The 14,636-nt window shown below is 45.3% G+C and overlaps 1 protein-coding gene across 16 annotated transcripts in view; it reads left to right on the top strand.

Moving 5' to 3' along the window:
- The window catches only part of Itpr1 (inositol 1,4,5-trisphosphate receptor type 1), a 380,520-nt gene that overhangs the window by 358,753 nt on the left and 7,131 nt on the right, over positions 1-14,636 (top strand). For all 16 annotated transcript variants that reach the window (XM_045134263.1, XM_045134269.1, XM_045134267.1 and 13 more), the window contains one exon: positions 13,865-14,026. In XM_045134263.1, coding sequence (XP_044990198.1) covers positions 13,865-14,026 — 162 coding nt within the window. The remainder of the gene's footprint in view (positions 1-13,864; positions 14,027-14,636) is intronic.

Genomic DNA, 14,636 nt, shown 5'->3' with positions numbered 1-14,636 from the left:
AGTTGCTCTCCCCATGGAGGCCAGAGAGCATAAAGATAGAAAGGGGCAGTGTACAGCATAGTGTCCTCTAAGAGTACTCCTCCAGTCACTGACAAGAAGCCCCTCTTATCAGCATGTACACTGACACCAAACTGTCCCTGTGATCCTCACTTGTCTCTGTCTTTGTGTCTATGTGCTATCTTTAAATCTTTCCCAGGCTGCTTCTGATGGCTGCTGTTAATTACCTTACTTCATGGACACAGAAAAGTCTGGTGCCCTTTTGGGCTTCTGACTCAACCGTGAAGACTTATTTCAGTCTTGTGAGCAGTCACTTGACAGGGATTAAGAGCCAGAGTGACCCTTCGCCTGACACGCAGCTAGCCAGAGCCCTGTGTGTGTGATGTTCATAGGACCTGCGTATTCAGTATACTTCCTGACCACGCTATGCTTTGATTGTCTGAGACATCGTGTCAGGAAACCTGAAAGTCTGGGCCATCAAAGGTTCTTAACTCTGAATGTCAGCATCTGAGGAGCCACTAGGTGATAGTCAGAGGTATGTTAGAGCCATTAGCTGAAAGGCAGAGCCTTTTCCTAGTGCCATTGCAGTGGTGACTCAAGCTGATAGCATATGAATCCCTGCTGGGGACTCCAAAAGCGAGTTAGCCATAGCATGACAGATGCTCAGCTGCATTGTTCAAAGGAGCCATCCGAGCCAGCAATGGAGCAGGTCACATGCCTGTGTCGTGACCCCATGCAGTCCGTGCCCTGTGAAGGCAGATACAGCCAGGAGGAGAGGACTCCCTCTCCAATCTCTCCTTGAGAATACCGACCTCCTGCCCACTGCTTCTGGCAAAAATAGTCAGGCCATCTGTATGACTGGCCTGTCTCTGAAGCTTGTCATTCCTGCAGGGTAGAGAGAGTTCACAAATGCTGTCAGAGTTCAGAGTGCCAGAGCTCACCACCCCTCTGCCTGCCTTGTCTCAAAAGGAGTCTTTAGACAGGCTCTTTCATGGTTTGTGGTTCTCAGGAATGCTACCTCTTGCCTAATAGTGGAAGAAGAGGGATGGTTGATTTTTTTTCCACAGTTCTCCCATTGGTAAAAATTCCTGAAGGCCTGTGAAGTGACAGCCACCAAAGGCCACCCAGTAAGCTAGGGGGAAAGTGTCAGTGGGAAGGTAATGGAGCTCCCAGTCTTCCGTTCATAAGGGCAGAAATCTGGTGCATGGAATTTGCTTGGGCTCCATGTTGAGAGTGTCTTGGAATGCCCAAGTTGACGGTGGCCCACCCTGCCTGGATCCATGTCCCCAAAGCTGCTTCCTTTGGTGGCTTGTCTGTGTAAAATCACAAGACGGCTGTGATCCAAGAAGCTCTTGGGAGGTAGAGGCAGGAGGATTAGGAGACTGAGGCCAACCTGGGCTGCATGAGACCCTATGTCCAAACAAACAAAACCCCAGAAGATGAGCTTGCTATATCAGGTCAGCTATATCACCTCTCCTAATTCCTTCTAGACACTGCCTACCATCAAGGTGACATGAACCTTTCCTCTCCATAAAGGGAAACTGCATTACTTGCTATCTCTGAGGGGAAGGAAAGAAGAAACATTTTAGAAAGCTGTGTTTTACAGTTGAGAAGTTCATGAGAGTCATTGACTCACAAGTCAGTTTTCACTCAAATGTAATGAAAAACCGTAATTCCTTTTCTCTCCTTTTGGGCATCTCTGTTCTTACTCCATTCATGACAGGAATAGCACTGACTAAACCAGAGCCCAGCTTATGTCCCCCATGAGTCCAGCCCCACCCAGGGATCGGATCTGGGGGCAAAAGATGCTGGTTTGAGTCTCAGCTCTGCTTCTCTATAGCTATGTAACCCTCAGCAAGTCACTGGACTTCACTCATCTGTAAGGTGATGTCAACTCACACATCCATGTAGCAATAAACAGATAAGACAGGGTGGTGGACAGGCTTGTAGCACACCAGCCAAGCAGCAGAGGGCCACACAATGACAAAAAAAGCTACCAGCTTCCTTTCTTCTAGTTTCCAGACTGCATGAGGCTGCTGGACCATTGTCACAAAGAGAACTCAGAGTGGGCATCTTGTCTTTAAGAATGCTCTGCTATGGAAAATCCCTGTGTCTTCTTTCCAGTGTTAAGTCATTTAGGTGCCCTTGAATTTTGTGGTGAGGCATGGTTGACCTTAACATCTCTCGGCATTGCATAGACCAGGGTACTTTTGGGATCTTTCCCACTGTTGGGTTGAATCTATGTGCTCTTGCTTATACTGAGCTGGGGAGTGGTCTCGGATTTCTCAGCTCATGCCTGGGCTGACACTTGGTTCACTGGCAGACCTGTCCCTGCTGTGATTTGAAGGCCTGGGGAAGCTTCCCTCCTGTGCCACCTCTCCCAGCGCTGCAGTGTTCCATCCGTTGCCTCCGTCCCCAGGCAGGCTGATTGCACGTGACCTCACACAGTCCCTGGCAGCTCAGGGCAAGAAGAAACTCCCCAAGGTGTCTTCTCAGATAGGAAACCTTGTTACCCTTGATCTTACATTTGCATTTTTGCAATCATAAATGGGCTGCACACCCTTTTTGTGTGATTTTCACATCTGGTTTTGCATTTATACCCACTGAACTGAGAATTTGTGTTAGTCTATAGATAATAGTTCTGTTGGATAAGAAATTAACTATGAATCAGAGAAATTTAAATACCACACAAATGGGTGCATTACAGGAAGAGGGTCAAGTATATGATTCCCAGGAAAGACACCACAGCCTCTTTTTCTACTTTAGTCAAGGACAGGGAACTGAATTCTGCTTGAATGTTAGAAGCTTAAGGAACACTAGGAACGTTGGCTTAAAAGCAAAAAGGGTGTGAGGAGATTGTTCAGTGGTTAAAGGCACTTGCATGCAAAATATGAAAGCCTGGGTTCAATTCCTAGTACCCACATAAAGCCAGATGCAAAAGGTGGCCCACGCTTCTAGAGTTTGAAGGCAGTTGCAAGAGGCCCTGGTGCACCCATTCTCTTTCCTTCTGTCCTTGTAAATAAATTATAAAAGAAAAAAGTGGCTGGGCTTGGCAACACCTGCTTTTAATCTCAGTGCTGGGGACGCAGAGACAGATGTATTCCTGAGGCTAGTTAGGAGGTCTCCAGGCCAGCCAGTACCTGCCTCAGAAAACAGTGGGTGGAACCTGAGGAATAACATGGGGCCTCTTCTGGACTCCACATGCACGTGTGAGGAGATAGGTAGATGATTGATCGATGAGACAGACAGATAGCATTTCTTTGCTAAATATAGATTTCACTTATGAATCTTGGAAACTCTGCCTTCACAGAAGTCTTACATTTTTCAGAAGTTTGCTTTACAGTGAATTATATATGAAGATGGAATGATCAGATAGAGTATTGTTCATCCTGGTATTCTGGACTGCTCTGGGTGCTTCTCTCCTCAGAATAGCATGGTCATTAAGGACTACTGGGGACCAGGAAGCAGCTGGGAAAAATCTGCCTCTCCGCGGTAGCCTGCGTAGCCAGACTGCACTGAGGCTACTAGAAGGATGGGCTGTGTTGTCAGCCATGACAAAATCAGAGCTGATTGGACAATCACCATCATAGCTTATCTCATCAGCATGTGTGAGCAGCACAGTCCCATTTCATGCTATGCCCAGCACAGTGGGCCTACTGCTACCATTTAAACTGGCCCCTAAAGCTCAGAGAGCCGAAAGGCCTCTCCACATTCACACAGCTAGACCAGAGCTGCTGAGCCAGAACTCAAGTTGTTCTGACCTGCACATGGCCCTGTGGGTCAGGAGCCTGCAGCCTTCATGGCATGGCCACCTTATCTGTCTAGAGCATGGACTTAGCCACCTGTAAAAGAGGCAGGAAAGAAGGGCATGCAAGAGGATCTCTGGTAATGCTGACTGGCCGATGCATGCAGCAGCAAGCCTGCAGCTTTGAGTTAAATGGAGTGAATTCTCAGTGCTTAGGCTGCCACCTGGACCCCCCAGATACCACCTCCCCTGCTACATGACATGTGGAACGACTGCAGGTGAGGAAGGATAGAGTACAGCTTTTTTAAAAGGTAGCTCTGGAGTATGTTAATTTTTTACTTTATCCTATTTTATCAAGTATGATACTCTCACTTAAACTAGAGATAGAAAAGATATGTCTCCTGGTGACCAGTTCGGGGAGGAGGACATCATGTCTAGGGACCAGAGGGAAGATGAGGTTTCAGAACCAGCGCATGAGCAGCTTTCACACCCATGAGTGTAACTCCTTGACAGTTAATCATGGGAACCTCTGACCCATCATGCTTTAAGCCCAATGTTTAGTCTTTCTCACAACTGTGGCAGATGCCCCTCTACTTATCCCCTCTCAGGAGTGGAATTCTTCTGCCTAGGAAGGAGGGGCCCAGTAGATGGCATTCTTAGAAAATGCTTTCCTAAAAGCTTAGTGCAGTTTGTGTTTAAAAAAAAAAAGGCAAGCCTTTTTGCCTGAAAAAGTCTGTTGGGTACATCTTCCAGGTAAATAAGTTGTATTAGCAAATTATGTAGCATTAAACATCTCTAAGGAAGCACTGAGAGAAGAGATTGGAGAACAATGAGAGCCCCAACACTTGTTTATCTGTGGTTGATAAGAAGACATAGGAAGCAAATCATCAGAAAGTAACCTGTGTCAACAGGTCAAAAGATCAGAATGGGAAGTGATGGTGAGGGACCTCTGTCACTCCCTTCTGCTGTAAAGCAGAACTGAAGTCTTGCACTTTGCATGACCCAAGAGAGTGTAGTGCGCTCTCATCTGCATTCAGGCCCCAAGTGGTGGCTTCTGCCAAGGGCAGTCCAAGCAGTCACATGGGAAGTAACTGAGGGGTGGGATAGAGACCTAAGTTCCTGATGGGTCATAATTAGATAAGACTGAGTCCCTGGACAGCTGAAAGGGACGGCTGACCAGTGCTAGGAAGGGAATGTGTCACAAAGCCACCCTGAGGAGTCTGGTTAAGGAAATTAGAACATGGAGCTTTTGCTAGGCACAGAGTATATGATTGATGGGGGAAGAAAGCCCAGTAGCTCAGACTTGACCTTTTTTTGTTTGGTTTTTCAAAGTAGGATCTTATTCTAGCCCAAGCTGACCTAGAGTTCACTAAGTAGTCTCAGACTGACCTCGAACTCAAAGAAATCTTCCTACCTTTGCCTCCTGAGTGCTGGGATTAAAGGCATGCATCCATGCCCAGCTGCTCTGACCTTTCTTTCCTGAGTTTTCACCAACTCTGTGCTTTGTTAAGCATCAGGCAAGGTAGGTCCTGACAGTTGGTAATTAACATTGACACCCTTTGCCTCGTGCAGACTCACAGTAACGTGTTTGGACTTTGATTCTGGAAATCAAGGGAGGGTGCTAGAGGGAGTGCCTTGATAAGTTCCTGGGACATTGGTACAGATATTTCAGTGTCTGTACCACATGTCAGTAGCTCTGTGCTTAACCTGAGAGACTACTAGCACTGGCTGGCATGGCACCTGCTCCTGAAAGCTCTTAACCATGAGGAAGGTGATAGCCTGTGTTGCCCTTTAAGTACAATTCCCAGAATGCCTCCTGTAGCTAGCTTGGTACCACGTCCAGATTCAAGAATGTCAGGGTGAGAGAGAAGTGGACAGGGACTTGGCACTGGCTTCATGGTGGCTGGAAATTATGTGTCAGCACCATTGGCCGTGTCACGCTTGCCAGCCAGGCTCTCACCCCACCCTCTGCACTTGAGCTTGGGTTCGCGTCAGTGGCAGCTGCACAAAGCAGTTGCTGAGCTTAAGTTTCCCCACCTAGCCTCGTAATATGTTCAGCTCTCCAGTCTAAGGGGATGAAGTCACTGCACATGCCCTAAGGACTTCATGGACATCTGTATGTTAGGAAACACTAGGCATCTGGCCCCCAGTTCTGCACCGAGCTTCCAGCATCAGCATGCTCTTAATTTTCCACACCTGACATGCTTGGAGGCTGTTCTCAGTGGTTTCTAGCAGGGAGCAGAGCAGAGAAGCATCTGTCCTAAAGGGTCTGAACGCTAAAGAAAGCACAAGGGTGGGGTACACGTGGACTGGGCTGGGGGCCCCTCAGGGTTAGACCACTTCACAAAGGAAAGTCCTTTTCTCTCTCAGTTAATTCATTCAAGTATACACTTACATGTTTGTATTTTGTACTTATATACACATTTCCTCTAACACTACAGGTGTAGTAAACTCCAAAATGCTTTTTTTTCCTCATCCATATCTTGAGCCACCTTCCTATTTCTCCTGCTACTGCAGACTTCACTGAGGTGCCCCACTAGACCCTACAATGCCTCAAAACTAGCTACATCTGTAATTCTTCATGCCTTAACTCCTGCATTTCCTGCTGGTTCTAAATATTGACTTTGTCTGATAGAACTAGACAGTGGCGTCATGTTGCTACCAAGGTGAGCCATCGTTAAAAAAAAAAAAAAAACCTTTGTACTTCAACCTGGGAAATGCTCTGAATTAAACGACTGTCTGCCAAGTACTTTAACTCAGAACTCTTTACAACTTGTCTCTCAATGAAGCCTCGTAGCATGGCTGTAGGGAATCTAGGGATAGGCATAGGACTTAGTTCTGCCCTTTGTAATTAGAGGTCATCCTACAGATGGGCTGGACTCACAGAGCCTCGCTTTGGCACTATAAGGAAGTGGAGCCAATGGGTCTTTGGCATTATTGTTAGCCATGAAATTTCATGACACATCTTTCAAAGCAGTGTTAGGAGAGAGAAGGGGAGACCTATTTGATAAAGCTAGGGCGTATGTGGGCTCAAAGTACAAGGGGAAGGTCAGGAATGAGAATTTAGAAATGTGGAGACCCTCTGCCTTGTCCAGGCATCCTCTAGAGGTGATGCCATGATGCGCATATCATCCCTGCTCATGACAACTCCTTGTGAAGTCTATGGGCAGTGGTGATGATAGCAAGTTCTTCCTGCCTTTCTCTGTGTCTAGGCAAGTTTAACCTTGAGTCAAACTCTCAGTCTGGAGTTTTCCACTCTCTAAGCCTAGCAGATGAAAGAACTTAGAACAGTGTGGTGCATGAAGTAGCTTCTTAGTCAGCTCCCGGGTATATGTGTCTGTGTGTTCAAAGGTAAACATAAGTACTTTCCCAGACACAGAGCAAAGGCCCTTGGGAAGCTTTTTAAGTAGGTAGAAAATAGTGTATTCAATTAGTAACAAGTCAAAGCAAAAATATCAGAATCCAGAATGAATCAGACAACCAGTGAAAGTTGGTAAAAATCTTAATTCACAACAGTGGGAATGTTTTGTAAATTTCTCCGCTAGTTGAAAATGCAAGGAAAGTTGCTTAAGATGTCAGAAGCCAGCCTGGACGCCGGTTTCAGGAGTAGGGCAAGTTGCCTGATGGTGTTGTTTGCCTAGGTGGTTGGTTCAGAGGTAGAATTCCCGCCTGCCAGTTGTTTTCTGTCAGCAGTCTCCAGTGGGCCACACTGGCCCACCTTCTTTCCGCTGTGACCTCTGGTTCCCTCAACGTGGCAGCTCCAGGTGCCAGGGACCCAGGTGTGCCACTCCCAGTGTTGAACTCTGCCTTCTCACAGTCCTCCTGGGTGCCCAGGGAGCACTTAACTGTGGCCCCAGAGTGACTTGAAAGAAAGATTGTGCAGCTGGTTCCTGCTAGGGATTTCATCAGAAATGGGTGCGGTTCTCTCTCTGCTGGCACGAGCCAGTCTTTGTTATGCGGTGTCATCCAAGAACAACTAATAACTGAGCCTGGGAAGAGTAAGTTGGTCACTACAGCCCAGCTGAAGATTATATAATATGGCCTATTTGGGTATGTGATTCCATGCTTAAAAACAGAACCAAACTAAGACCTTAACTAGTGAGCAGCTTAGATAGACAACCTTCCCATAGTCAGGTTTGGTAAGAGAAGTCAGGGTTTCTGAAATATTATCCTAAAAAAAAATGAGTCTAACTTGACAAAAGAGGGGTCCAGTTCATAGCTGAATTGCAGTGCTGCCTCTATGTGAGCTTGACATTATTTCTAACACTTTAGCACAGTGATTTCCCATGTATGGGACACGTTCACAGCTGCTTGATGCATATGATAATGAGTGCAATAGCTGGTGATTTCATTCAAAAACAATGTCCTAAATGACCTGAGTCGGGTGTACATGCCCGGGAGACCAACTTCCAACCCCAGGCCCACAGGGGAAGATAGCATTGTGGATGTGTTTGGAGTTGATTGACCTTTTATAGGTGCCTGATTTGGGATAGCAAACAAATTTGAAGGTTGAATTAATAGTTTATTTTTCAACAGTTTAAGGTTTGCAGGGGGAAAAAATGGAGCAAAAGGTACAGTCTTCCCACACTTTTGACTTCATTTCTCCCTGGTATTCTTGATTAGTATTCTGTGTTATCACTGGGGTTTTTGTTACAATTGATATACAAATACGAAACTGCTACTTTAAAGCCCACTCTTCAAATTAGGGCTCACTTGGTCTTGCACATTCTGTGCATTGTATTACAGAATCACAGAGACTATTTCCACTGCACTAGAAAGCCTGCTGCCTCATCCGACCATCCTTCCCTCCCTCCCGAGTCTCTGGCATCCATGGTCTTACTAGGTCCATAGTTGGAATGTATTTTTTATAGTTTGAAAGTCACTGAGCATGGTTAAACATCACCATTATAGTTTTAGATCCAAAGTAATAGGTTCCATCTCCAGTGAGCTTCCTTTTCACTGTAAATGATCAGGCTAACTCAACAAATGGACAAAGGACGTGAAGTTAGCTTTACAAAAGCAGGAGCGTAGGATGCTTGGTGAAAGATTACCTTCAATCTCCTCCAAGGGTTGAATGCATGGGAGACCGACCAAGCATAGCTAGGCTTCCTCCTTACCCTCTTCTACTCAGTCCTGTCACTCTTCCTGTGTGGTCAGATGTATAGACATACAGCTATCATTTGAGTTGAAGAGATGTGCATCTTTGCATCTAGAATCTTCCCAGAGAAGCTTCTTATGAGTAAAGAAACAGCAGCTTTATTTCTCTAGAACATCTATTCTCTCCCATCATCCCTTCTTTTTTGCTCCAACTTCCTTCCCCCACCTAAAAACTTCATTTACTAATCTGGCAACTACTGTTCCCTGTTAATGTTAATGGGATTTCTCTGAGGTGGGGACAGACCCTCTGGAGTCTTTCTCAGAACAGCCTCTTCAGCTGAACCTAGAAGGAAACACCTGCTTCTCAGAATGATTAGATTTGCATCATGCAGTCTAACCTCCTCCCTCTCCCTCTCCCTCTCCCTCCCCACACACCCTCCCTCCTGCCAGTCAAGGACACTTTGAAGTGGTTGGTCAGTGCCACCCCCATGTCTAAAACTTCACTGCATCTCTGCAGGGGCTTTTCCAACTTTACCTAGAAAAGAACTAAACAGAACTTTAGCACTTGTGGTCAGCCTACTTCCGGCTGTGGCTTCAGTTTCTCTGTCTGCTGTGACAGATGAAGCCCTTGCAGTGATGGGAACTGCCTGGCCTATCGTAGGAGGACCAGGACAGACAATGCCTCATGGCTTTGGCATGCAAGATGCCAGCAAAAAGAAGAGTAAGGGAAGAAAAGAGGAAAGCACAGACACTCTGGGATCCCCAACCACACACACTCATCCCAAGCTGGATGAATAAAGTATCTTAGTTGAAAATGACTCCCCCCCACACACACACCCCCCCCAAAAAAAAAGTGAGAAACCAAGATAGGGTAGTATGGTTTTGACCTTGAATAAACTTCAGGGGAAGGTTTCCACACTGGAGCTTGTGGAGAGCCATCGGAGGACAGGCTCAGCACTTCACAGGAGAATGTTAGTGGAATACAAAGTCACAGGGTTAGGTGTTCTGTCAGTGCATCTACGCTAGTCATTAGAATAGTCCAGACATTTTCATGTGATGTTGAGAATATGCAGATGGGGAATCCTGTTGGTGAGGAACCTTACACCACTCTGGAGCGTCTCCTGCTAAGTAGGGTGCAAAACCAACTGGAAATCGAGAGAACAGTTTGGCTAGAATTGCTAATTAACTTTACTGCGCAATTTGAGATTTGACCTAACAGCCCAGATGATTATTTAATTAAAATACTGGCAACATCAAGGATCTCACATTTAGGGACCCACCATTTCGGCACATCACAGAACAGGGTATGCCAACAAGAATACCTGAATCCTAGGCCACTGAGTTTGTTTTGTGTGTGCTAGGATTTTAGTGGAGTGCTTTGTACCCAAGTTTCTGCATTCAGAATTGAAGAGGACAGTGATGGGGAATCCACAGTGTAGTGGCTGGTAAAGCTCTATCCCAGGAAATGCCTTTCCACCGAAGGCATCCAGGACCGTGAAGACTAAAGGTTTGTCTCGGGGTTGAGGCACATGACCCTAAGTGGCCTACAACAAAAAACCACTGATGTAGCCCTGGATTTTATCTAACTACACACTGTGCTCCATAGTTGAATATGAAGTTATTTTCAGTTACTTGTCATTTAAAATGAGCAGTTTTTTGTTGTTTTTGGTTTTTGGTTTTTCAAGGTGTAAGGTCTCACTCTAGCTCAGGCTGACCTGGAATTCACTATGTAGCCTCAGGGTGGCCTTGAACTCTCTGCAATCATCCTACCTCTGCCTCCTGAGTGCTGGGATAAAACACGTGCGCCACCCCGCCTGGCTCTAAAGTGAGCAGTTTAAAAAGGTGCTTTATCCATATTGATGGCTTCATGAATTCCTCAGGCAGGACCTAAAGATCTCATGGCAGGTACCTGAGCCATCTCCCCAGCTCAAACTTGTTACATAATTTTTAAAATATTTTCTGCTCCTATTTGAATTCAAATAGCTATAAAATATCTCCTACCCTAGATACTCAGTTGTAGTACATAGTTAGTAAGACCAATATAATTCTCAGCATCTCCTTTGAAAAAAAACGGGTCCTGCCTCCTACCCCCAAGTCACTTTCCCTTCCAGAGCCTCCCTTGTATGCTATGATCTCTGGTGGTGCATCTTCAGAGAGTGATAGCATTAGAAGGGTTTTGGACTCTGCTTTTTCATTGGTTCTCCTCTGGAATCAGTCTGCAAAAATCCTTATCAATCATGGGGATATCTCAGGCCTGTAATGGCAGAGTTGGTCTTCTGGTGACCTCTGTGTAGTTTGAGGTTCATGGATTTTCCAGTCCTAGCCTCACCTTCTATCTACCTCTTCACAGGGGCTAGTTCGCCCTGATTCACCAGCCACCTGTCCCACAAGCTGCTTTCATCTGAAGAAAAAGAGGTTCATTCCTTTCTCAGTATTGTACAGACCTGGAATGTGGGATGTTTCCTTGGCATGAAGATGGGCACAGGAGCATGGAATCTGATCAGTGATAAGTCACTAACATTATTACATATGAAACTGATCACAGGCAGAAAAACACTTGAAAGTTTTAAGCTAGTATCTTTGAATGGGGTATGATATGTAAAGCTCTGTCGCCTGTTACTCTGGTAGGAAATTAGTTAACATGAATGTATCATGATGCTGCATGTACATGAAGTATTTATTTCAGATATAGGAATGTGGAGACTGACATTTTTTTCCTACAGCAGTTCACTATAACCACAGGTGGCTGGGGTCCATGTTGTATCACTCTGTCCTCCCACAAATATTGACTGGGTGCTTTGTTCTAATCACTCCACAAAAGTCCCACCTCCCTGGGGTGTTGAGATGCCACCCTGCCAACGTGGTCTTTCTTTGAAATATTTTGCAGCAGGTTCTGATGTGGCTGCTACCCTGCAAGATCACCTGAGGTCTTGGTGCATAATATGTAGACATGTCTCATAGAATGCTGTTTGTATTTAACTATGTTGATGCTCTGTATTATATTCAACAGAATTTGCTAACTCTGGTCTTTAGGCCAAACCTAGCCTTCCACCAGCACTGGGAAATGATGTTTAGTGGAGAACAGCCACATCTACTCCTTTACATATTGCCTAAGGCTGTTAAGAGGAAGGTGGTAGAGTGGTTATAACAGAGACCATATGTTCTACAAAGCCACACAAAATTACCATCAGAAAATGTTGACTCCCTAGAAATATGCTGTGGACTATGGTATACACACAGCAACAATAGTATATTCTTTGTAGTTGCAGGGATGAAGGGTAAATTACTTACTTGTTGCTATTCAAAGTACCTGGCAAGCAGTTTAAGAGAAGAATAGTTATATCGACATTGCAGCAGGTGATGAGTGCTGATGCTCAGCTTCCTTTCTCCTTTTATACATCCAGGTCCCCAGCCCCTGAGATTGTGCTACCTACAGTTAGGGATGGGTCTTCCCCCCTCAACTAACCTAATCTTGAAACTTCCTCATAGTTGGGCCCAGAAATTGACAATAGCAATTACCCATCACAGAGGAGTTGTTTTGGAAAGTTGATGTAAGTTTTCCTTATATAAGATCAAAATGGTCCAAGTGAGAATGGCAGTAGCTAGATCTGCAATGAGTCAGTTCTTGTCCCCTGGCTCACATTCACTGAGCTTTCCCCACTGCTCATTCCTCTCTATCTCTCAATGGAACATAGGTGTGAGGCATGCTCTTCATAAGAAAGACATCTGTGGGCAGAAGAAAGTGAGGTGAGAGGAGGACAAGTCCCATTTTGCTAACCAGAAGTGGAAATACCATTCACCCATACAAGCTATGGCACCAGAAGGATGGGGATGGATAAGGCAGGTGGCTGAAGGGCCTCCATCCATCACCCACTTCATGCTGGAAGGATCACAAGAGTGGCTTCCATAATCCCTCAACTTGGGAAATCAGTTAAGAAGCCCATTCCCCATTTTCAGTCCTTAAAAAGCAAATCCCCTTATCCAAGAAAACACATACACTTCATTAAAATGCCAAAACACTTGGGAACTTGGCATTCATTTTACTTCCAGGATGATTGCAGATAGTTTTTCCAGTAAAACACTTCAAAAATCTCTCACACAACGTGGAGCAGTCAAAACCACTGAGTCGATAATAGGAGGATGGTTGCCAGGGGCGGTTCCTGGGGATGGGAATAACATCCTGGGGTGGTGATGCAGACGCACTTAATGCACATTTGACTCAGTTAAAAGTGAGTCGCATCAGGCCTGTCATTTCAGATATCAGGGCCATGGTGCAGTATTCAATAGTGTAGCTGGGCATGTGGCACACATCTGTAGTCACAGCCACTTGGAGGCTGAGGCAGGAGGATTGCTTTGAGTCCAGTCAGTTATCAATGTGGTGTCCCAGGAGCAGGGAACCCCTAGGTTGTTTAAGGAAGAGTGAACCCGCCCTGGTCAGAAACAGAGCAACTCAAAGCACGCTAATCAATGCTGCAGTAAAGACTCTAACTTTGAAATCTACTTTACCCTCAATTTTTCTAATATTTTTTAAAATTTATTTGAGAGAGACAGACAGAATTGGTATACCAGGGCTTCTAGCCACTGCAAATGAACTCCAGAGGCATGTGACACCTTGCACATCATAATTTATATGGGTCCTTTGGCTTTGCACGCAAGTACCTTAACTGCTAAGCTCTCTCTCCAGTCCCCCTTAAATTTTATAGCAATTTCCTATTCTAAAAATTAAGCTTTCTGTTATGTTAGTTTAAAAGATCATTACAGATCTGGAGATGTTCTGCCGTTGGTTCAATCCCTAGGACCAAGTAAATAGGCATGGTGGCACATATTTATAATCCCAGAACTAAGGAGGTACAGGCAAGAGGATCAGGTGTTCAAGGTCATCCTTAGCTACATAAAGACCCTGTCTCAAAAAAAAAAAAATCTAACAAAATCGTTACTAGTTCCTTATAGAGATAGCAGAGAGGGCTTTTCTTATTTATCCCCTTAGAAGTAACTCACTCCTACTTTTTTTAATGTGGATTCTAGGAAAGAAATCTTGATTGGTTCCCTCGGATGCGAGCCATGTCCCTGGTCAGCAGCGACTCAGAAGGCGAACAAAATGAGCTGAGAAACCTGCAGGAGAAGCTGGAGTCCACAATGAAGCTTGTCACCAATCTTTCTGGCCAACTGTCAGAATTAAAGGACCAGGTACGGAAGGGAAATTATACACACCACCCCTCACCGAAATCACTGCCATCTACCTCAAACCTGATAAGGAAAAAAATCCATTTGTGCTCTTGCTGCAGTATCTCACTTGTATCACCTCCTCAGGCTCCCTGCCTTCATGACATTTCTCCAGTGTTAGGCTATGGTGCTATATAATGACTTGATTCACTGAGGAGAGATTAAAAGCTTACTTTTTTTTTTTCTTCCTAGCCCTGAGCTTTGTCAAAATTTCACCCAGGATTTTTAAATTCAGCATGCTAGGATAAACTGTACTCTTAGGAAAGCTCTTTTTGTTCATTCGTTTGCCAGAACTTATTGACTGGCTGCCAAAATAGATGGATTTTGGTAAGCACTGGCCATAAAGCTGTGAGCAGAAGACAATATACTCCTGGCCTCAGAGATAGAGGGTGGTCTATGAAATACTGCCCCCTTGGTAGTAAGATAAGGAAGGGTGGATGAATTTACACAAAGCCCTATATATTCTCTCCCACCCCTTTGATGCCAGGGCTGTCAACATCACTACTGATGGGATGTTAACTCTGTGTCAAGGACTTGAGCCAGGGCTGGTAAGCAGCCTGGGACCTTGCATTTT

This window comes from Jaculus jaculus, chromosome 14 (genome assembly GCF_020740685.1).
Source record: "Jaculus jaculus isolate mJacJac1 chromosome 14, mJacJac1.mat.Y.cur, whole genome shotgun sequence".
NCBI lineage: Eukaryota > Metazoa > Chordata > Mammalia > Rodentia > Dipodidae > Jaculus > Jaculus jaculus.
Note: the sequence above shows the minus strand (reverse complement) of the source record. Positions and strands in the feature narration are given on the sequence as shown.